Source organism: Dromaius novaehollandiae, chromosome 13, assembly GCF_036370855.1.
Source record: "Dromaius novaehollandiae isolate bDroNov1 chromosome 13, bDroNov1.hap1, whole genome shotgun sequence".
NCBI classification, from domain to species: domain Eukaryota; kingdom Metazoa; phylum Chordata; class Aves; order Casuariiformes; family Dromaiidae; genus Dromaius; species Dromaius novaehollandiae.
The window spans coordinates 8,820,022-8,842,629 of record NC_088110.1 but is presented as its reverse complement, the minus strand read 5'-3'; the positions used below and the strand labels follow the sequence as shown (position 1 = coordinate 8,842,629).

General features: G+C 40.9%; 1 protein-coding gene across 9 annotated transcripts in view; it reads left to right on the top strand.

Moving 5' to 3' along the window:
• ADCY7 (adenylate cyclase 7) overlaps window positions 1-22,608 on the top strand; it is a 71,338-nt gene that overhangs the window by 32,459 nt on the left and 16,271 nt on the right. For 7 of the 9 annotated variants that reach the window (XM_064519563.1, XM_026102251.2, XM_026102250.2 and 4 more), the window contains exons 3-13: window positions 1,656-2,184; window positions 3,422-3,622; window positions 5,675-5,839; window positions 6,617-6,766; window positions 9,050-9,198; window positions 9,518-9,629; window positions 12,379-12,506; window positions 13,667-13,825; window positions 17,397-17,529; window positions 19,127-19,312; window positions 20,188-20,231. In XM_064519563.1, coding sequence (XP_064375633.1) covers window positions 2,014-2,184; window positions 3,422-3,622; window positions 5,675-5,839; window positions 6,617-6,766; window positions 9,050-9,198; window positions 9,518-9,629; window positions 12,379-12,506; window positions 13,667-13,825; window positions 17,397-17,529; window positions 19,127-19,312; window positions 20,188-20,231 — 1,598 coding nt within the window. In that variant the 5' untranslated portion in view covers window positions 1,656-2,013. Of the gene's footprint in view, window positions 1-1,339; window positions 1,562-1,655; window positions 2,185-3,421; window positions 3,623-5,674; window positions 5,840-6,616; window positions 6,767-9,049; window positions 9,199-9,517; window positions 9,630-12,378; window positions 12,507-13,666; window positions 13,826-17,396; window positions 17,530-19,126; window positions 19,313-20,187; window positions 20,232-22,608 lie in introns of those variants that run through there. The other 2 variants (XM_026102253.2, XM_064519566.1) reach the window with 2 other exon arrangements.

The following is a 22,608-nucleotide window of genomic DNA, read 5'->3' as shown; positions in this document are numbered from 1 at the left end:
GTTATGCATGTGCCGTGAGTGGCCGTGAAAGGAGGAAATCCTCAGGTGAAAGAAGGGAGGCCGCCTTGTTGTGGAGAAAAGTTCAGTAATAACAATTACTGCGATTACAGGTGAAATTTAAGGTGTACCATTAGCTATAGAAGGGAATTCTGAGATGACAAAAAATTGCTCTTTATGTACGCAAACATATACATAAAACTTTTGGAAGATGTCTTCAGTTTTACTTCAGCTTTCAGTGTATATATGAATTTATTCTGGGTATTATTGAACAAATGCAGTGCAATATATTCTTTTATCTTTTTGTTTTGTGATTAATCCAGATGTGTGAAATACTGTGGGCAAGAAGCTGTAGTTACTGGTTTTGCTGCAAAAGTTCACTGTTTTGGTCCCGTCTCAGCTTTGGCCGTCTGCTTTTGCTGCTCGGTTGCCTCCCCTGCGTGGGGAGCGTGGCGGGTGTCTGGCTGCACGTACGTAGGCTGAGCCGTTCTGTGGGGCTTCTCCGAGCGTCTTTCCTAGCTGCCGCGTGAGTGTGCGCGCACGTACGTGGCTCACCGTTTTGCCTTTTGAGAGTGGCGGCTGGCTTTTCGACAAGTCTCTTAGCGGGCGCCTGCTCCCCCGAGCAGTAACGCTGGCACCATGGTGACGGCAGCCTCGCGGTAAAGAAGCCGCGGTCCTGTTACCAACTTCTAATAAACTTCTTCTGAAATGTTGTTTTTCGCGCTTCCCGCCATCCCATCCCCCTGTGGGCTTTACGTCTCTTGGCGTTGAGTGAACTATATTCCTGAACCTATTTGAAAGACGTTGGTTATTAGTAATTAACATTACAGCTCATCCCTCAGTGTTCGTTGTTAACAGAACGGGCCTATTGCTGTGGAAACAGTGTTAATTAGGCTTGGATGAAATGGGTAGAGCTAGATATTAAGTATCTTTTTTGTTTCTTAAGAAATTAGTTCAGTGAGTTTTGGCTTGGGCAGCTGTATTCTTTTCTCCTTTTTTGTGCCTTTAATTAAAGTGTGAAAAGAAAAAAAGAAGGATTTAAAAAAAAATTGGGGTGCATGTTGAAAAGAATCCAAACAAGCAAGGTGTATTATGATTAAATATTGTGTGTGTGTGTGTGTATATATGCCTCACTTTAAAATAATTGTGTCACTGCAAAACTCGTGTGTGGCGTGTTTCAGTCCCGGAGCATGTCTGTACGCTCAGCGCGTCTCCCAGCCGGAGAGTGAGCCCGCTTTCTGGCCCGCGCGTCGGCGCTTGCCTTCACCGCAGCTTGAAGCGTCTCCCCTCGCTATGCCCTACGCCATGCCCCGTAGCTGCTCGCGGAAACCACGTCATTCGTTCGTTTGTTCAAAAGGGAGCAAGACGTGTTTAGTTCGCTGCTTGTAAGGGACAGCCTTGCCTGCCAGACGAAGGCGAGGCGGTGCGCGAGGGCTGGCCGTCTCGGTGCGGAGCGCGAGCAGCGTTCCCGGCCCCTGCCCCGGCGTGGCCTCAGGCAGCGTTGCACAGAGAGGGGACCGCGGGCAGGAGAGAGGCTTTGATCCCTTGTCAGAGCACGCTGGTAGTAAGTTTAAGGAATGTAAATTTTTTTTTTCCTTGGGTAAAAGTGTGTGCACTTAACTAAATACACTGAATGTAACGATGCTGTCTCTCTACAGAATTCATCCCGGGATGTGAAATTCAAGCTTATGGGAAGGAGTTAGAGACTGGCAAAATAAGAAAAACAAAACCTCCTAGCTGCACAAGTATAAGCTGATGCAGAAATTCATGCATGGAGCTGGTGACGAATAGCCCGTGGTTTTGGGGAGGGTAACTCCTTCGCCGTTGGCTGTATTGGAAATCTGAAGTTAATGCTCATGAGAAGTGAAAATACAGCATGCGAGTCATTCGGCGTGGCTGAAGACTGCAGGACCGGCAGAGGAAAGACAGCAGTTCATTCTGGAGAAGCAACTTGAGCTGTGTCTTTACTGTGTTCGCTGGGAACTGAGTGAGAAATAATAGCCAGACGGGGATAAAATGCCAGCAAAGGGTAAATATTTCTTTAACGAGAATGATGACTGCAAGATAACAGACCCGCTCTATGAGAAGTACCGCTACACCAGCCAGCAGCATCCGCTTCTGCTGTTGCTGCTCTTCATTGCAGTTGCCTTCTGGACTACGCTCATTATTCTCTTTTTTGTCACAGATGTGAGTATACCTTGTGGTTTGTACTGGATGCTGTAGAAGAGTTGAGGAATGTGTGTAACAGCACACAAAATGTTTCTGTGTAAATGTTTGTTTTGAGCTAGCTGGTGTAAAAGTTGTGGTGTTGAGAGAAATGAAGTAGCTGTGTATGTTAGGCTGTGTGTGTTTGAAGGGATGGGGAGGAGAGGAGACAGTCTTGTCAGAAGCAGGCACCTTCCGGGGGGTGTTGCCCCCCCCCCCCCCCGTGTGTTCTGTGCTAGGCTGTAGCTCTGCTAGTGAATAAATACCTTTATTAAAGGGTCAGGACAAGAACTTGACTTAAAACGTTCTGCCTCTCAAGTTTTCTTCTTAGATTCATGTAAGATATGTGAAATAATATGTTGATTCCTTGCTTATGCATTCCTGAGATTTTTTTAATAGGATTTGTAGGTATCTTTCTTTTGTTTGGTATTGCAGCACAACAGCAGTCCCACAGTATAGTGGAAGATCTGTTAAAGGAAAAGTCAGTTAGTGAAGTGCAGGATCCTACAGGCACTGGAAGGATACAGCTTACAGAAATTTGCCATTGTGTAGCATAATATGAGTTTCTGCTTAGAAACTAGGTGTTCTTCAAGCAAGCCCAGTTGACAGCTGGTAAAAGAAGAAGGAGTAGTTTTTAAAGATGGTAACATCGTAAATGTGTAATATGGAGACTGGTGTATTTCTTTGTCTTTTAACCCTGCTTTCCAAATACCGTTTCATGTCAAAGAGTCTTTAGATTTATTGGTAAAGAGAGAACGCACTCTTAATCATACAAGTTGTACTTGTATCCCTTTTAGCTTTTATTTTTAAACTGTGTTTAAACACAGTGTTTATACATGGGTGTTACAAGTCATCTTCTATAAAACTCTGGGAAAGAGTTATCACTCTCCTTTCTGCCAGACTTGGCAGAATACATATCCTTTGGGTGTGTTTGCACTGCAGAGCTTAAATGACCAAAAAAAAAAAAAAAGACAAAGACTAGTTTAGGAAATGATCATGATGGAACTGGGGTAGAGTGGATATCTGTGATATCTATATATTATCTCTATATGTGTGAATATTGTTAAGTGTTAATGCTGCCACAGCTAGACTACTTAGCTTCAAAATGCACTAACCTGAGTTCCAGTCTCAGCTGTTTCCAGCACTGTAGGGATGCATTTTCCATTTTATCTAAAGGAGAAAGTTAGAATAAATATAACACTTTGTTTTGCTTTTGCAGGAAGCACGTAATCATCTTGCCTTCATTATTACAGTATGTACTGCTCTTGTCGTATTTGCAGTCATGTACTTGCTTTTATGTATTGAATCCTTATTTCGGAGATGGCTAACATTATTTGGAGTTGTGATTTGGATTAGCTTCGTAACCATAGGATATGTGTCCATTTTTGAAAAAGAAGATGATTTTCCACCATGGGAACAGGTAGGTACTTCTTGTTTGTTCATCTGCTTACATGGAATTTGGTAGCCAGTGTACATGGGTGTGTGTGTGTTTTTATTTTTTCTGAGCATTTTAACTGCATAATTATGTGTTTCTTCAGATTTAGGTTCACTTTCCCAAATTGTTTTTGTTGGTTTTTATCACGGTCAGCTTTAGTTAGTGTTCTTTACTTCAGTGAAAATATAGTACAAGTGAGAAAACTGAATAACTGCAGGCATCTGTGCAGGAATTGCACCTTCCATTTGTAATTGAATTGCATTTTTATTTAAGCAAACCAAGTCTTGTTTATTATGAATTCATCTTCAAGAGAATTTTTCATTAAAAAGGCTCGCTTTGTTCATTTGTTCTGTGGGTCAGTATGGTGCTCCAGAAGTTTATAAAGGGCTCTCTAGCTGGGCGTGCCCTGGAGAGCGTGTTTTCAAATCAATGGGAGAGGTGGAGTGAACAATAAGAATTAATGACACATCCTGGCATAGCTGGGTGCGGCTAAAGCTCATTACTTAGTATCTCTGATCAGAAGACAGCGATTTCGTGATGCCAAAAATATCATAATCTGTAGGAAACTCCTCCTAGGCTCTGATAATGTAAACAGAAAAGTTTTTAATGAAATAAAAAATGACTTTTTATCTTGTTCTGACTCCTCCCCTTCCCCCCTTTATTTCAAATAAAGAAAATTATAAATTATCTGTTAAACAACCAAAATCTGATTTGTATTATGGCCCTGATCCAGCAACATGTGTTTGCAGTTGCTATTCAGTACTTTTAACTCAAGAAAAATCTCACCTTAGGAAAGGAAAAAAACAAAATTTACTGTTTTTAACTGCAGATACAAAAATGTAACACGGCAAGATTTGGTTTTGTGGTTTGCAGCACTGCAAGCTAATATCTTGCATTGTTGTCACTGGGTAATAATTTATTAACGTTGCTTTGAAGCCAAAAATATAAAAGGACTGTAGATGGGAAAGCAGAAGTGAATAGGTGAATTTCAGACTTCTACCGTAAGTTATGACTTTAATTAAAGCTACCATTTAAATGCAGATATGACCTTTGATTGTCCATATTTACAAAACTTACACAGTGTTCAAAACACTTTGTGACAGTGGTTGTATGTGTGGTAGAAAAAAAATTTTAGTACAATTAATCAGTAAAGACGAAGATGAAAAGATTACTTTTGTTGGATGAAAACTTTATTTATATATATATTTTTGTTGTCACAACCAAACTGGCCATACTGGCTAAACCTTTAAGTGTAGTCCAAGCCTCAGACTTCCCTGAAGGGAGCGGATGTCTGGAACAGCAGGAGCTGAGTTGCAATGAGGAGACAGAGCTGATCCAGGAGCGTTGCAATACATCTCTTGTGATATTTGCCTTTGGTCAAGGTTGTCACTTGCCATAAGTACAAACTAAATGCTGCAACAGAAATCTATAAATAAGTACTTAAATGATTGGCTTTAATAGCTCCCACCTCTAATCCCCAGCAGTTTAGTGGGCTGTTGTGCTTTTTGTAAAGTCTGTGCAGCTTAACAGGGGGGTAGTGGCAATAACCACTATTCTCTTCTGTAGGCCCTGGGATGTATTGTTTGCATTTTTGGTTCTATCAAATATGGAGTGACTAAACATGTGATCTGGTGGTGTTAGTGTTAGCATAATATTTTGGAAAATATGCATCATTTGATACTAGTCAATATTGCTCTCTTGCACTGCGCTATTCCTGATACATAATGTACAAAGTGCACCTTCTGCTGGAATGGATAAATTAAGGGTGAAGGGCAAGGACAACTGAACAAATTACAGGTGATGTGTCATATTAAACAACTGCCTTATCTATGCTTCTGTAACTACTAATCCTATCAAAGCTTTTAGGACTGCTACTATCCTGATACTTTTAATAGTATTTTTGAAATGTCAATATTTATATGTTTGTTCTGAAAATGAATGAGAACGCTGCTACTTTTCTCCTTGTTTGATGGTGCTTTTTGGTAGGCATCTAGTAATAAGTGTATGGGTTTTTTTTGTTTTGTTTTCTTTCCAAAGGTGCCGTTCTTTCTATTCCTAATCTTCACGGTTTATACCATGCTCCCCTTTGGGATGAGGGATGCTGTCATAATTAGCAGTCTTTCTGCCCTCTCCCATATTATTGTTCTAAGCATAGTTGCACCCAAGAACTCTCAGAAAGAAAAGGAATCTGTCCTCTTTCAGGTAAGGAAGTGCTGCTCGGTTAAGTAATATTCTAGTCGTATTTCCACTTGCTATGGCAAAGTGTCGTGTTCAGCTAGGTGCCACACTTCCACGCCATTCAGGGGTTTGGAGCCTGGGCCTACAATTGATTTGCATATTTTTACTAAAGACATCATCATTTTCCTCTACAATGCATTCTGTTTCCCTGTCCTGAGCGGAAGAAGCAGAGTGGTTTTGTTAACTAAGTAACGCAGTGTAGGACAACTTTAGTCCTTCCCAGGCTGTGCTGATCCAGGTGGGTCCTGTGGCTCCATCTGGCACTGCCTGCTTCCCTTAGGTGCAGGGTGGATCCCAAGGGCCAGCAGGCCCCGGGAGCGCCGCTGCCTCCCTTCAGGGCTCCCTACGCCTGCTGACGCCGTGTCGGAGGGAGCACCCAGCTCCCGCTTCCCACGCCTCGTCCGAAATTCCCACAGCCTGCTGATGCGTGGGTTTGTAGGCTGGGTTCTGCCTGAATCCAACACACCTGTCCCAAATAAAAACGTTAAGTGATATCTCAGGATTTTCTGCGTTTCAGTGTGCTACTGTGTGTCCGGGTGGGAATGCCCACATCCGTGTAGGTTAGCTTGTATTTCCCAGGTGCAGCCTGGCTGGTTGGCCCACTGTGAGTTGCATGAAACAGAGACAGGGCAAGGGAAAAACTGTAAGGGGTGCTGGGATCCTTTTTAAGGGACTGGTCAATACATCAGGGAAATATCTGTGGCTGTTCTGCAGTATGTAAATGTTTTTCTTCTTGTGCAGCTACTTGCCAATGCTGTCGTTTTCCTTTGTGGTAACTTGATGGGTGCATTTCACAAACGCCAAATGCAGGTTGCTTCGTGGGATTTGTATAGATACACGTTAAAGTGCATTCAGGTCCGGATGAAACTGAAGATTGAAAAGAGACAACAAGTGAGTGAAATAATTCATTTTACGAGTTGCTTGTTTTTGTGTATAAAGTCTATGTAATTTTATAAAGTTTGTGATTAATGTGTGTTGAAAGGCTTGGTCCAATCTCTGTGATTCCCCCCTAGTATTTAAAAAAAAAAATTAAAAGAAAAATAAAGTTGTGCCATTTGCAACAAAAGAAGGAAGTTAAAGGGAGGAAGCTGTTCTGTGCGGGGCTTGTCTATACAAAAAAGAAAACATAGTATTTGTAACAAGAATATGATTGGCAGCTATTTTAGTTAAATTCTTGACTAGTATAAATAATTATTAGGACTAACCTAAGGTAACTTAAAAGAAAGTGTCTGTAATGCCCGGAGAAATACTTTCTGAGACACGCTTCCCTTGGTCACATGTTTTTACGTTTGAAATTCTCCAGTATTATTTGTTCTTGTATTTTCTTGGTTTGCAAACTATTTTTATTTTTCAGGAAGGAGCAAATTGGAGCTTAAGGGAGAAAAAGAGTCCTTTAAAATATTACAGTATTGTTTGGAGTCTAACATTGTTTCTAAAAGCTCCAGTGATATTTAAAGAATAAACTAGACACAGGAGTTTTCTCCTGAGGAAGGGCTGTAAAGAAGTACCAAAGCTGGAGCTAGTGTGCCTTTGCTAGCGTGTCCTGGCCCAGGCAGGGTTAAGAGCAGCAGCTCTAGAGAGCTCCAGTGTGCCCAGATCTCTGCCCACAAGTTACTGGAAAAAGGAAGGAGCTGAGAAGTGACTGACTTGACTGAATTGAAAAGAAGAAGATGCCACGCTGCTGGTGCTGGTGTGTCCTCTGACGCCGATGGCGTGAGCTGGGGTGCCAGGCCGGCGTGCGGAGCCTGTTCCCCCGCGGCAGCCAGGGCAGCGGCTCCCGCACCCGCTGCGCTCGCTGTAACGTCTCCGAGAGATCTGGCAACCTGCCTTATCCCCCCGCCCCCAGCTGCTTGTTTGAAGTGTAAATGTGCTCAGCTCCGTGGACAGTTTTCTTTCATCCCTATTGTAATTTGTCAGGCATAATCCTGAGTCTCCTTTTTGCACCCACTTTTTCCCTATGAAAAAGATGTGAGAAATGCAGTTAGGAGTTTGTCATCACTTCTTTGGAAGCTGTGCAATGGGTTGGTATCAGATTGCCCTGTTACATTCAGTGGGGCTCTGCTGTCAGTTTAAATTATTTCCCAAGGTTGAATCTCCTAATGCAAAAATGCTAGAAAAGAGGGAGGCGATGCCTTTATTTCAGGGGTAGTCTCAAACCAAACTGCAGTGTATTCCTAGTGTAGGCGATACTTGACACCCAGGAACTACCGCTTCCCACCGTGATCCCGAGACATTTCTTTTTGGTGGCAGACACTAGTTAAGCCCCGGCCGAGCTGCCTGGTCATGCCCGTGGACTGCTGCAGAAGTGGGAAAATGGGACTGAGAAGCAATCGGGTTTTACTCGGTTGCAGAGTCTGTTCGGGTTTTGGTGCCCGTGTCGTCTGAAGAAGTTCCTGCTTCAACGTCCCACGCAACGTTTCCTCTGCTGTGCTGGCTGTCTCCGGGCTGGCAGAGCTCCTCACGGGTTAAAAGTGCTCTCCCCCCGCCCCTTCTGCTGCCCAGCGACTTAGCGGGGTCTTATTTGAAGAACTGGCTTTGCAGACAAAGCGTAGTGCACTGAATAGCCAAACAGTGCAAGTGGGTTTCCAAGAGCCTTTCTTCTCACTCCATTCAAAAGACTCTATTTCAGTGGCATTAGTTGTCCTGCTTCATTTAAATGATAGTGGCATGTTGTCAACAGTTTTGTGTCTGTTGCTGTTTTCCAGCATTTGAAATTCTCAGCTGTTTATTCCAGCATTTGAGAGTTCAGGTGGTTTTAATACTGCACAGATCCGTAGTTACAGAATATAAGTTTTTATCTGAACTTTTATCAGAAGATGCTAACATAATACTGAGGAAGACAGATGGGTGAAAAAGTAAATTTTCATTCGTACAGAATTGTGGTAATATTGAATTTTTGTTTTTTTTCCATGATGATGGAGAGAGGTGGCATTTAGATCATAAGGAACAAAAAGAGAAAGAAAACATGTGACACCCTTACTTAGTTGAAAAATCAGTGGGTTTGATTTTGAGAACAGAAACAAAGCCTTTTTTGGAAAACCCAACGTGTTACTCAAAAGCTGTTTGAATAAAGAGGTTTTATTTTTTCGTTCCTTCTTGCAGTCACTAAAATCCTGCAATTTCAAATTTACGATATTAAGAATTTACATCATTAATTTTTTCTCCTCCTTCTAGGAAAATTTGCTTCTGTCCATACTGCCAGCTCATATATCTATGGAAATGAAACTAGCAATCATAGAGCGACTAAAGGAAACCAATGATAATAGGCAAATGCACGACAACAACTTCCACAGCTTATATGTAAAAAGGCACCAAAATGTTAGGTAAGTACAGAAACTTTAGATCTAATTGTATTAATGCAGGCTGATAATTTTTATCAGTGTATATTGTGGTGAAATTCAAATTTGGAGGTAGATTTCCAGGCTGTAGTGAACCTTTTTTCCCCTGTTGTTTGATGGTAGAAGTCAGCACATGAGTTCAGGACACTAAAACTAGTTGAAATATATAAGCCCTTTTTTCTGGAGTTATTTTCCAAAGGGAAAGACGCTTTCTATTAAGTAGGCTTTGATATTTAAGGTGACTGTGGAGTAGATGTATTTTCCTGTTTCAGTTACGCTGTTTTTGCCTTTTGTTCCTGTCTAGCATTCTCTATGCAGACATTGTGGGATTTACTCGCCTTGCCAGTGACTGCTCTCCTAAGGAACTGGTAGTGATGCTGAATGAACTTTTTGGGAAGTTTGATCAGATTGCAAAGGTAGGTGTTGCAGCTTGTTGCCGAAGTAGGGATAAACGCCACCGTTGAAAAACAGCCAGCCTTTCCTCCAAGACGGAGGGCAGTTGGGGTTAGTGCTGGTGAGGACAAGGAGGAAGGACTGCTTTGGCTTTGAAGTTGCTAGCAAAATCATATAAAACAAAAGAACAAAAATAAGAAATTTTGCAAGTTGTCCCTGTAACTCTGAGTCTGGAGGTGTCTCCTTACTTGTTTTGCTGGGAATTGCCTGATGGAAATAAACGATAGGACTGTAATGGGTACTGGATAGGAGCTCTGCTGAGGAGCTTTGCTGCGTTCAGTTAGCACTTGCTGTTTGCTCTACAAACCCTCAAGCATGTGTTGAAATACATGAACTCTGTCATACTGCATCAGACCAAAGAGTTCTTTAGCTCAGGAGTGATGACAAGTCCTGAATACTTACAGGAAAGTGTAAGAACAAGACGCAGATAAAATGGTCCTTATTATGATATACCCTCGCTACTGACCCTTCAGGCTGTCAGTTGTTCTTACATCCAAATGCTGCTTGATGCTAATTTCTTTGGAGCTGTCATCACAAACTCAGTTTTTGAGTTCTCAGATTACAAGGATTGTATCATATAGTAAAGTTTTGCATGATTCTCTCTACAGTGCTTTCTGCTTTCCTTTAAAAATGACAATAGTCTGATTGTGTGTTCTGTCATATCCATTTTTCTCACATCGATATTATGAGGCCAGTGTAGCTTTAGGAGAGTAAAGCTGCATTTTGTTGCATCCTATAAGACATTAAAAAATAAATAATTCTGGTTCTAGATGTTTATCGTTGATAAGCACAAGGAGAGGCCAATGGCTGCCTTTCAGAATTTCCTATGCTTTAAAGATCTTGATTGGATTTGATAATTGAGTATATTTGGTTATACTAATTGCAGATAATTGAAGCCTAGATAGAAAATTTTAATGGACTTGGAAAATCATGCGTTTTTGTGAAATTCTAAGAAGTCTTCAGAAATAAATGGGAAAACTATCAAATTATCAATAGAGCAGAGGTGTTGAGATAGATAGCAGTTTTAGTTAAACCTTTGTGGATGTGGCCAAATAAACTCTTAAATATATTGTATCACTGGTTAAAATCTGGCTAAAATCTTAGTTTACCTTTTTGACTAATAAGTGACATTGCTACTCTTTATACAGCATTGCTGTGAATTGAGTTGTTACTAAAACTCCTCAAGTACCAGAGAGTAAGAGGGTTGTACTAACCGTATCGCAACTGTATTGCTGTAGAGCAGCTATTGAGAACACGCAGGGTGACATAACTGTTTTTCCAGTTACCACCAGCTTTTTATGCTACAGTGGAAGTGGAGATTAGAATAGAAGTCCTGTGAAAGCAGAAATTTGGGCATTGTTTGAAACTATTCCTTGGGTACAGAAATATAATAAGCTTCAAATTTTAACTTTTTTTTTGTTCTTAATTTCTCACTCCTGTCCATGCATTACACTGTTTAAAAAATGTTTGGGTTTAGTGACTCAAGGTCTTTTGCAGCTCTGTGGTTGAGCCGTGAGAAGAGATTCCTGCTTTCTGTACTATTTTTATTACGCAGAGGAGTATTCTCAGTCACGCTCTCTGTAGCGTAAGAGTGCTGGAGGCTCCGAAATGCCTAATGAGTTGCGGGCTGACCTGGGCGCCGAGCCGACGTCCATCGGGGCTGAGGCGAAGCTCCTCTCCGATCCCGAAGCAGGGAGAGCACATGGGCGCCTGCCTCGCTCCTTGCTCGCAGCCGCACTCGGAGCGTGCTGGACAGCGTCTGGGGTCGGAGGGTGATGGATGTGGCTTTGACTGATGAGTGAGAACAGCTTAGTTTGGTGAACTGTCACCGATTTGGGCTGACTGTAAATCAGGGTGTTTGGGGAGTGACTGAAGACTAGTGGGGCTGGCTGGGTTAGTGGCAGGGGCCAGCTGTCCCAAATTCAGCCATCTCTACTCATCAGTCGAGCACCAGGCAGCTCCCAGGCAGAGTTAGCCTTGGCTATCTTGCAACATTTGTAGTTAAAATTCTTAGGTAACGTCTTCGCAAAAGACAGCATGACGATGTCTTTGACCTTCCGCTTTCCCCTCCCCAGCCAGGGACCGGCAGCAGGATCCTCTGTCGCAAGGTTGCGAGAAAGTTTGCTGCTGCCAAACAGTGTTGCCGCTTTTGTGATTAGCCCTGGGCAGTAACACAGCTGTCCTGCGGGCTGGCTTCCTCTTCGGTCATTTAAAACCCATTTCCCTCTGCAAAGCTACCCGTTTGGCTATCTCAGTTCCTAATATCTCCCTAAATTCTTTGCAGGTTTTGTGACAATGCTATTTGTGAGACTACTATAAGAAATTTGTTTTCTTTTTACTCAGTTTTGCATTATTAGATTGTTAATGAACTAAAGAGCAAGATGAAAAGATAGATAAGTAGAGTTCATGCTTTAGGTAGTAAATTCTGTGGTGGTTCTTTGCTACTATAATTTTATTTATGATTTCTCAGTTGCAGACGGTTCCAAAAATAAAGTCAGAAATCAGTAAGATGGTTTTCTCTCAGAAATGCTTAAAGTGATCATTTCTACTACTCTTCAGTCAGCAATGTCCAGGCATTTGGATGTAGGAAAAGAGAAGTAGGTTTTGCTTCAAACAGCGTTACAGGAGGCCCAACTTCCTCAAACTGACACAGAGAGCTCCTAGTTTTTGTGTCATTTTTTCCTTTTGAATCTGTTTACCATTCTTTCACAGGAGAATGAATGCATGAGAATAAAAATTCTGGGAGACTGTTACTACTGTGTCTCAGGCCTACCTGTATCCTTACCAGTTCATGCCAGGAACTGCGTTAAAATGGGACTTGATATGTGTGAAGCAATAAAGTAAGTATAGCAGCAAAAGACTTTTTAAAGTATAGAGGCTATGAATATGTTGAATAAAGTCATTCTTAGTTAGAGGACATTTAAAATGTATTTATTAGCTATAGTTTATGATAGTTATGTACACATTAGGTCATAAAAGTTTTAGTCTTTTGTCTTTGCACTAAGTATATGTATAATGAGATTAATTCATAATATATCTCTAGGCCTTACAGAAGGAGAGAAAACCGAACATATAAGTTGCCTAGACACATTTATGTTCACTGATGTATAGTTTAGTGTAAGTACATAAAGCTTAATATTGTATTAATCCTCAAAACATATTAGGGATTCAGTAGTATTTAAAATAATATAGACTATATCTTTTTTTCTGCGTAAGTCTAGAGTAATTATTTGGCAGAAAGCAAAGTCACTCACTCTGGACCAATATATGCCAATGACATTTAATTTTTTTTTTTTTTTTGTTACAGCTGGTCTGAAACTTTTCAGCAAAATAGAGCTCTGTTGGCAAATGCCAATTCTTTGATTTACAATAAGACAATACTGTTATGTTGATATTAAGAACAGTGTTGGCTAGGTCATTATAATATTGCCATGGGATTTTTGCATTCATACTTATTAAAAAGTTATTTTTAAAAAGTTATTTTATTATTAAAAGTTATTTTTTACATAAGTAGAAAGAGCATGTATTTAACAGTGCTCAGCAAAGTTATTTGGGAACAGCTTAATATGTAAATAACAAGAAACAGCTTGATTTATATGTGAAATACATTTAGGCTTTTGTTGTAATGTAGTAATGTAATGAAATTTTTAGCTTAAAATGGAAAATATGGCCCAGTTTTGAGATTTTTCAGAGCTATTGACCTTAGCTTGGTTCCACTGAGAACAGTATTTGACATGCGCCTAGAGTTTTTGAAAGCATCTCTTAAAATGATTTACTTTCAGAATGAAAATTTTAAACTCTTTGGAAGACTAGTAGAAAAGCAGTAAAACTGAGAAATCTTCAGATGCAGGAAATAACCATGAAGAGTGGTAGTTTTCTTTTCACCATTATAAGCAGTTCTAAATTTTATAGCTACTTAACAGTGAGGAGAAAAAACCAGAATAGTTGTGATTTGTGTAAGGCGGCTAACTTGTGCTCTAACACCCTTCCTTTCGCATAGGCAAGTGAGAGAAGCCACTGGAGTGGATATCAACATGAGGGTTGGCATTCACTCTGGGAACGTGCTCTGTGGCGTGATCGGCCTCCGCAAGTGGCAGTACGACGTCTGGTCTCACGACGTTTCCTTGGCTAATCGCATGGAGTCCGCAGGCGTACCTGGGTAAGGCTCCTGCCACCAGCACTGATTCACTCTCTCATCACAGCTTTCATAATTGCGGGTCAGGAGTCTGGAATTTGTAACTGTGCTAGTACACGAGTTGTAAAATGGGATGATGAAAACGGGAAAAAGATGTGTACAATAGCTGTAAAATGTCAACATTTTTGGATTCTTTTCCAATTAACTGTAAAATTCTAGTCTTGGGCAAGTGACTGCTTCTTGACTCTCCCTTCTTTTGAGAAAACTGCATTCAGCAGTGTGTTATTGTATTGACTTGTTTGGATCATGTTGTGCACAGAGATAATACTTTATTTGTAAGTTTAGATAAATGATAGATATGCTACCTAAGTAGCCAGTGCAAAGCTACGTATTTGCATTGGTCACGCTTGGTTTATATTAGCAGTATATTCAAAAAATGCAGCCTGATGAGGGGTGTCCAAGCAACAGGAACTCCGAGTTGCCGGCGGCCATGTATTTGCTCTGCGTTGCATTTGTCGTCAGCGCAGGGGAAGGGAGGCGAGCGGCCCGACGTGCGAGAGCTGAAGCAAAGCAGTAACGTGACGTACCATATGGCGCTCAGCAGGGCAGTGGGAGGGACGGGCTTTGGACTGATATTCAGGCTGTCTTTCTGAAGATGCTTATTGAAAAGGACACAAAATGTCAATATCTTAAAAAAAAAAAAAAAAAAAAAAAAAACTAGCATTTTGTATTTTCCTTATTTAGCAGTGTATACTATTTTTTTTTTTTCCTATTTTCAGAGTGGAACTCAGGGATTAGAATTCAGCTAACAAACTTTTCTTTTGGTAATCTGCACCAAAAAAGACACTTGTAAGACTTTTGTTTCCATTCCCAAATGATACTGTAATTTGTAGGATTTTGGTAGTGTGTGCAAATTATTACTTTTATAGTATATTTGGGTATATTTATATATTTATATAGTATATTTGAGTGTATATTTGCTATTTAAAACCATTAAACATTGAAGTCCTGGCTTCTCCGGCAAAGTGAATCAAAATAGTGATGTTTTTGGCTTCCTTGTTATTTGTATGATTCAGGCAGCTTTTAGATAAATTCCTTTAATTTTAAAATGAATTTGCGCAAAGTAGTAAGGGAGTATGAATATGAAATTATTTGCTCGCATTGATGACTGAAACAGAAACTTGAATAATTGGAGCATGGTTCGCAGTTGCAGTACCGTCCATGCTGAGTGTTTTGGTGGTGGTGACTCTGCATGGGTTAAACAAGAATAAGGAGTTGTAAAGTTTCTTTTGTTGGTAAAGCAAGCAATGTGACTCTGAATGTGTCATGAAAATATATTTTTCTTAGTCACTTCTAGGATCATTGCTTCATCTTAAAAAATTTTGATTATTCCATTACGTTCTTGGTGCTTATGTTTGATTATCTGTTAAAGGTTAAAGCTATTTTAGGTTGGTTTGCTGATTGTGAAACATTACCCTGTAATGCTTATTATATCTATGCATGCCTAGCACTCAGTTACCGTTTTTTTCAAAAGCAGCAAGAGGAAACTTCTCATTCCTGGAAGACAGAGCCTCAGAGAGAGGAAAGGTGTCTTATCTGATACGCAGTGCCTCTAAAAGAAGGGTCCGTTTGGGGTTCCTCCAGTTCTCTGTGTTAGCTAGTCCTGCTCCTGTGGAAGTCGGGAAGGTTTCTGTCATTGGGAGCAGCCTGAGGTTTTCCCAAATGCTCAGTTGGACAGATGATAGCAGACTTGAATTAAAAATATGAAGTATATCTGGTTTGGACTTCTGTGAATGAAAGCAGTCTAAAGACTGCCAAAAGGATGCAGGAAAACTTGTGGGTTTATAAATATATTATCTCCATCAACTGAATGTCTTTGTTCTTTCTATTCCTCTTTCCAACTTAAAACATTATTTGCATTAATAATAATGTAATACATTGGTAGAGCAGAAAGCGTAAAACTAAAATAAAAAAATGCCTTTATGACTGTTTCTCTCCAGTATGTATATGCCTGCAAGGCTGGAATGTGTTACTCAGGCCCGTGGAACAAGGGAGTCGGGGCGGCACGTTAGCTGTTCTGCGAGTTAAAGCTTGCCTTTACGAGAGGCAGCTGGAGCAGCCGCTGTTACGTGCTGACGCTGGAATCCAGCGAGTGTTAGTTACTGTTGACACATCCTCAGCATAGCAGTTCACTTGGAAAGAAGTAGTTTGCAGTAAGATCTGAAACTGTGGTAGTGTGTGATTTGGGGCTGAGGGGAGAGGAAGCTCCGTAAGGTGGACACCAAACAGAAGTCCTGCCTTTTGGTGCAAAAACACAGAAAATTTGCTGCAGTAGGTGATGGTGTAAATTTTAAGGCTCGGTTAATACAGGTATCACCCAGTATGCCTCTGCCCCAGTGGGGTGGAAAGGATGTTTTAGAGCAAGTTACAAAATTTGGGGTTAGAAGGTTTGTCTGGGCTTGCAAAACTGCTCGATCAAGGTAACAGTTACAAAAAAGTCTTTTGAGACAATTGCCAGTAAACAAATATAAACACGGACCTTCTCCATCCAAAACTCTTACCTTCTAGCTCACGAAGAATTTAGGAAGTTTTTTGTTCCTTGTGGAAAGCCGTGGCCAGCGGTCTCTGGATCTTGGCTGGGTTGTCTTCAGGCGAACCTGTGTGAAGGTTAAGGAAATGGAGAGAGACGGGACAGTGATCCCTTTTCCCGCTGTGTTTAGGCAGGAACGCTGCGCCCTGGCAGCTTCCCTTCTAGGAATGGTCTGTCCCCAGCTCGGTGCTGAGTGTTCATAGGGCTGTGCCAAAACCACTCCGCAAGGAAAAATGGGAAAAGCTGTGGGAAAATCAACTGGAAAGTAGAATATAAGAATAATTATTCTTATTTAAGATCTCCTACTGAGAAATTCTATGAAAAGATGTTACTCATAACATATATGGAAATATGTGATTCAGGTTGCTTAACTAAAATGAAAATGTTCAAGGGAAGGTATGCATAGATACAAAAAAAAATAGCTGCTTCCATTCAAAGTGTTGTGCTGCTGTTGCTGTTTTGCTGTCCTCTGACAGCAGTTTCAGTCAGAAAAGACAGGCTTTCAAAACTGCCCCTTTCCAACTGTTTTTTCAGATTTTCTTTCTGGCACCACTTCATCTCCCTTCCTCATGCATTTCTAGCACTGGATCATTCCTTTAGACAGTCTCGTTTCTGTTTTGTACGTGAGCTTTCCCTGCAGCTCTTTCCATCTGAAGCAACCTTTCTGTGAGTCTCTGTCTCTTTGTCAGTCATCAGATCTCCTTTGATTGTATGTATGTGTGTGTATATATATATTTTATTTCACCTTTGCTGTATTTCACTTTAATTTTATACTGGTATTATCTCATTCTGGGAATTGTTTTTGACATACTTAGTATGAAAGATGAGTAACAAAAAACTGCAGTAATGGGTTGCTAATATGGCAGGCTTTTGGAGTTGGCTGCCAAAGCACAAGATGGCTGAAAAGCACAAAAATGTCAGCAGTAGCCATTGAAATGTAAATGAAATGCTTACTCTGACCTTTCTGTAAACGTTTGGGCCTCCTCTTCTTTTCTCCCTTTTCAGTCGTGTACACATCACTGAGGCAACATTAAATCACCTAGGCAAAGCTTATGAAGTAGAAGACGGGAATGGACACTTGAGGGATCCTTATCTTGAATCCATGAACATCAAAACCTACTTAGTGATTGATCCAAGGGTATGTATATAGTTTTTAAGTGTGTGTGTGCATATTTACATATATACCTACGTAAGTACATAGGTATCTGTGACTCACACACTTTCAATTCAGAAACATAATTAAAGCATGGGATGAGTTGTCTGGGTAGCTTACATTCGAGACTTCTAAATCTGAAAGCACATGCTGCTCTTCACTCAAATGTCTATTAGCTTGAAGGCAACAAGCGTTAGACTGAAATCTCTTATGTGGTCCACACAGAGACAAATTTCCATTTGCCTACGCATTTGCTTGAGTTGTGCGACTCGTGCAAAACAGGTCAAAAGGTGAGCTTTTTAGAACAGAAGAGATGGGAATGTGTGGATCTAAGGTCATACAATTCACTTTCTTCTCTTTTAGCTCTAAATCCATGTTGTGCTGCCATCCCAATGGGATTAATACAATCTCAGGTTGCAGGATAGATGGGAACTAGCTACTGTGATTTGACCAGCCAGGTGGATCAGAATGGCAAATCTAGAATCCGTAGTGTAGGTGTAAATGCACAGACACAAGTCTGTGGCAGTAGTTACCACTATGGCTCAACTGCGTGCCACCAAGTATCTACAGGTCTGGTGTGCTTGCAGAAGGATGAAATCATGAAAGAACATCTGGACTGTGTGGCCATTTTCAGAGAAACTATTTTGTGTAAAATAACATCTGACAATTTCTTCCTCGCTATTTCAGATGTGAGATTCACCTTCTTTTCAAGGTATAAGGTTACTAATTGTTGGTTGCCCATTTAGAGAACTGCAAACACCTGGAGCATTGCTATTTTGAATTGGCTTCTGGTTGACAAGATGTTTCAGAAGAGAAAAGAATAAAAACAGCAAGTGTTTTTTCCTTTCAGGATCTTTACAGAAAGGAACAATGTAGAACCATTTTTAATTAGCAAGAGCTCAAAAATTTTTTTTTCCATGTTCAGGGTACTCAACACTGCAAAACCCCTTACGTGTAAACTGCATATATTCTTAGAATGATGATCTACCTCTGTTAAAATGGTCTTTGCTCACCTGAAGATACCTAGAAAATGTTAGAAAATAAATACCCATTGATGTATCAGTTTATTTCTGTAGTTTTAGCTTTCTTTAGACCTATAATGGTATTGCTGCATGAGTATTGCCTGACTGTTCACTTGTGACACAGATATAATCTAAGGGTAAGTCTGGCATTTGCAGGATCTTCTCCTAATCACTGTTTTGATACCCCCTAGCTCAGGAATTAGGAACTGTATGCCCCTGCTGTTGTGCTGGCTGCAAGGAAACTGTGTTTATAAGATCCTGGGATCTCTTGCGTCAGTGTACATCAACCAGGAAGCTTGAAAGTTGCACAGCTTTACAAGCAAAGGCTTGTAAAGGCAATTCAAGCAAATTCATTAAGTCACGATTTACTTTAGCTCAAATTAATTAAATGAGATAAAGGAAGCAAGGATGGCTGATGTATTGCTGATACATGTTTAGAGTCCTACTAAATAGTTAGACAGCTTAGCCCTAAAACTGCTCCTGTAAACAGTTAATAGAGCTTCATTTGTATGTAGTTTTTATCATTTTCTGATTTGTAAATCAATGTCTTTTTCTGCTAGTCCAAACAGTGTGTGTCAAATAATCATCTCCCTAAAACAAGAGTTAATGATGGGCTGAAGATGCGAGCGTCTGTCCGGATGACACGGTATTTAGAGTCCTGGGGAGCAGCCAGGCCCTTTGCCCACCTGAACCACAGAGAAAGTGTGAGCAGTGACTCCTCGACTTCACAGGGAAGGCGAAGAAAGGTGAGGTTTGAAGTAATAATTGTCACCTTCCAGTTGCAAGCTGTTCCTTAGATCTGTAGTATGGAACTTGATACCTGAGATGGTTTTTGTGGATGAATTTCTGCCCTTATTTAAGTATAAATAAATAGTGTATGTGTTGAGTATAGAACTAAGAAGGCATCGGTGCGATGAGTATTTCTGTCAAAACTTAAACTACAGCATTCAGACTCTGCTAACATGCAGCATGCTGTGTTGGTAGTAAATTGTCAAAGTCAGACTTTGAAACTATCCTTTTATTGACATTATTCCGTCCTGAGATCCTGCCTGCTACATGGGTTTTTGGTGAAAAGATAATTTATCCCAGCCTCTAGATGCATTCAACACTTAAAATGTTTAGAGAATAAACAGTCCGTCCAGATGTGCCGTCTGTGCCAGGATTTTGTCAGTAAACAGTTAAACTCATTTCTCCTTCAGTCTGCCTTATCTGGAAGCCGGGAGGAGACATGTTTCCTTTCAGGTGTGCTCCTAAGGCCCAGCAAGGCTGTGCTTATCTCTGTGACCAGGCAACGGTAGTAAATTTTAAAATGAAGTATCCCTCCATTCACGTTTGTACAAGTGGTTTCCAGTTTACTTGTCTTTGTTGATCTTATTTCACTGCGTGGAGGAAAATGAGACATGGCAAATCTGTTCAATTATGTACTAACAATTTTTTGTCAGAAAATGCTGACTTGTCAAAGCAGAGAAAAGGTTGCTTGGGGGGGGAGATTCTGCTAACCATTTTGTATTTGAGAACGGTTCTGGACTTTTGTGTTTAAAAATGGTTTTGGCTGCTTCTTGTACTTTATTTTCAAATGTAGCAAGTATGTAACTTGTTCTTAATTCCTTGTTTGGTTTAGGAAATACCTTTGTGTTCCACTGGGCGCCAGAGGACTTCAGATAGGTTTGTCCAATACTTTCATTTTTTTTAACATATGATCTTGTGCTGCTTTTGCAGCTCAGTGTACTGTAAGTGTGTGACCTTTTGGTTGATTGATGACTCTGTTTGGTACTCTTACACTAGACAAGTTAAGCTAAGTAAATCTTTGGGCTTTTAAAAGGCTTCTCAGTTCACGTTTGTTATGGTTAGCAGTTTCTGAAAGGAGTTTCCCCTGCCCCCTTAATCTTCCTAGCCCCTCACTCATTCGGGCTGTGTTTTGCTTGGTGGTCTCTAGCAGGATGGAGCTGAGCTTGGCAGAGCAGGATGGAGAGGTCTAAGCAGCAGTGAAAAAACAAGCCAGAACACCTCGTAGGCTGTATATGTGTATATATTGTAACCGTGTGTGCTGCCTTAGCTTTTAGTTTTCTTTTTGATAAGATGCCTTTTTTTGTTTGCAGCATTAGAGAATAAAACAAATATGCTACAATATAACAAAAATAAGTAAATATATATTGCTTGTATCTTACAAGATATAACATATCCTTGGTTAGTGTTATCTATGTATGTTACAGTAATGTAATCAAGAGTTGCAGCTGTATGTACAAATAGTTAACTCCTTGGTACAGGTACCATTTTAGCTAAGTAGATGATTCGCAGTTATGAAACATTCACTTATGTCTGTCGAAAGAAATATTGTCTTGAAAAATGCATGGTTTGAACTACTAGAGAAACCCTTAGTATAGTGCTCATGGACATACATGTTTACCTGCCAGTTTGGAGCTCTCTTGTTCAATTTTTGCCTGTAGGTTACGTTAGCCTGCTGACATACTGAGACAGTATGGTCCGCTCTAGTAATTCTAACAGCGTAATTGTGAAACCCTGTTTATTATCAATGTTTGTTTTCTACTCACCTTAATTTCTGTTACCATAGTAAGCTCTTGTTGTTGTTTTCTGACAATTTTCCTGAAGATAAGGTAGAGCTGTCTAGCTTGTGGCGGAATTGCAAGGTTACCTGGCTGTTGGAAATCACAGCACACTTTCAGTGTCTACTATACAGGCTTCCGATTCAGCCCAAACCAAACAAATTGTAAAATCTTGCATTTTAAGGTTATATTTAATCTTAAAATGACTCTTAGTGATGCTTAAAATCTCTGTTATTTACAAAATACTATCTTTTAATGCAGGATTTAGCAGGAAATGTTTCACAAAACACCAGTTCAGTATTCATGACCCATACTAGATAAGCTTCCCACCTCCAACTGCATCATAAATTTGTCACGTTATAAGAAATTTTGGCATAGTAGAGTTTGGTCTTTTCGATTTCTCTGGTAAATAAAATAAATATCAAAGACAACTCAGCATGAAGAAAGGCTTTCTTCAGAATGATTTTATCCTGAATGGTTGACCAAATATTTGCTGCCAATCTGCCAGAAGTATTGCTTGAAATGCATCTGCCTCTTAGTAAAGAGGGAGTTGTAGGAGCAGCTTATGTGCCTCCTCGCCTGTAATTCCTTAGGCAAGGGACATAAAGCGGAAGGGACCTCCTTGGGTGGTAACGCCCAGCCCCGCACAGCGCGGCGGGCTGAGCCGGGGCCTCCTGCGGCCCCCTGGGCTCCACGGCTGCCTGGGCTCCGCGGCCGCGGCTCCCGCCTCTGCCCCGCTGCAGACTTCTGCTCGCTCCGCTCCCTGCCTGAAGCAGGTCAGACAGTGAAGCCAAAGGAATCGCGACGCCTCCCCTACATCAGCTCTGATGGAGCTTGGCAGCTGCTTTGCTTTAGGAAACAGCCCTGTTTCTTAAAAGTTATGGGACTCATAGCTATTTAGCTCCGTAAGGCTTTTGCAGGCTTCCTGCAGCAAAAGGTATTTCTGTTGTTCTGCCTTCCCACTTTTTTCCCCCTCCCCTGAAGCGATTCCTCAGCTGTCAGCGCCAGCCTGCTGGGTTTTTGACAGGGGGGCCCTCTCCTTGCTCAGGTACTTAACCAGCCCATGCGCTTCACTGTCTTGTTTACCGCCTCGTTACGCCCCGCAGCTCCCCGCCACGGGTTATCCAGAATCTCCTCCTGGCCAAGAACTCAGATCTTGAGCCCAACTTTACTCATAGCCAGTCGGGCTCATTTGTTGTCAAAATGGCTTAAATACCATTCCCTTTTTATTCCTGAGCTTGTCGTCTCTCTAGAGTACTCACAGTTGAAATTAAGGGGGACTTTCAGTCTTTTTATAAGTTAGTGAAATAGCTGTGAAATGGGATGGACAAATTGAGGAACTCGTGGTTTCATCTCTGCTTTTTCATGTTTTCAGTATCAGCACTAGAAAGCGTACCTCGTCACTGCTTGCTTGGTCTCTCTGTCCGAGTTTTGCTATAGTTCACGCATGTTTGTACTCGGCACGTGTTCGACTTCAG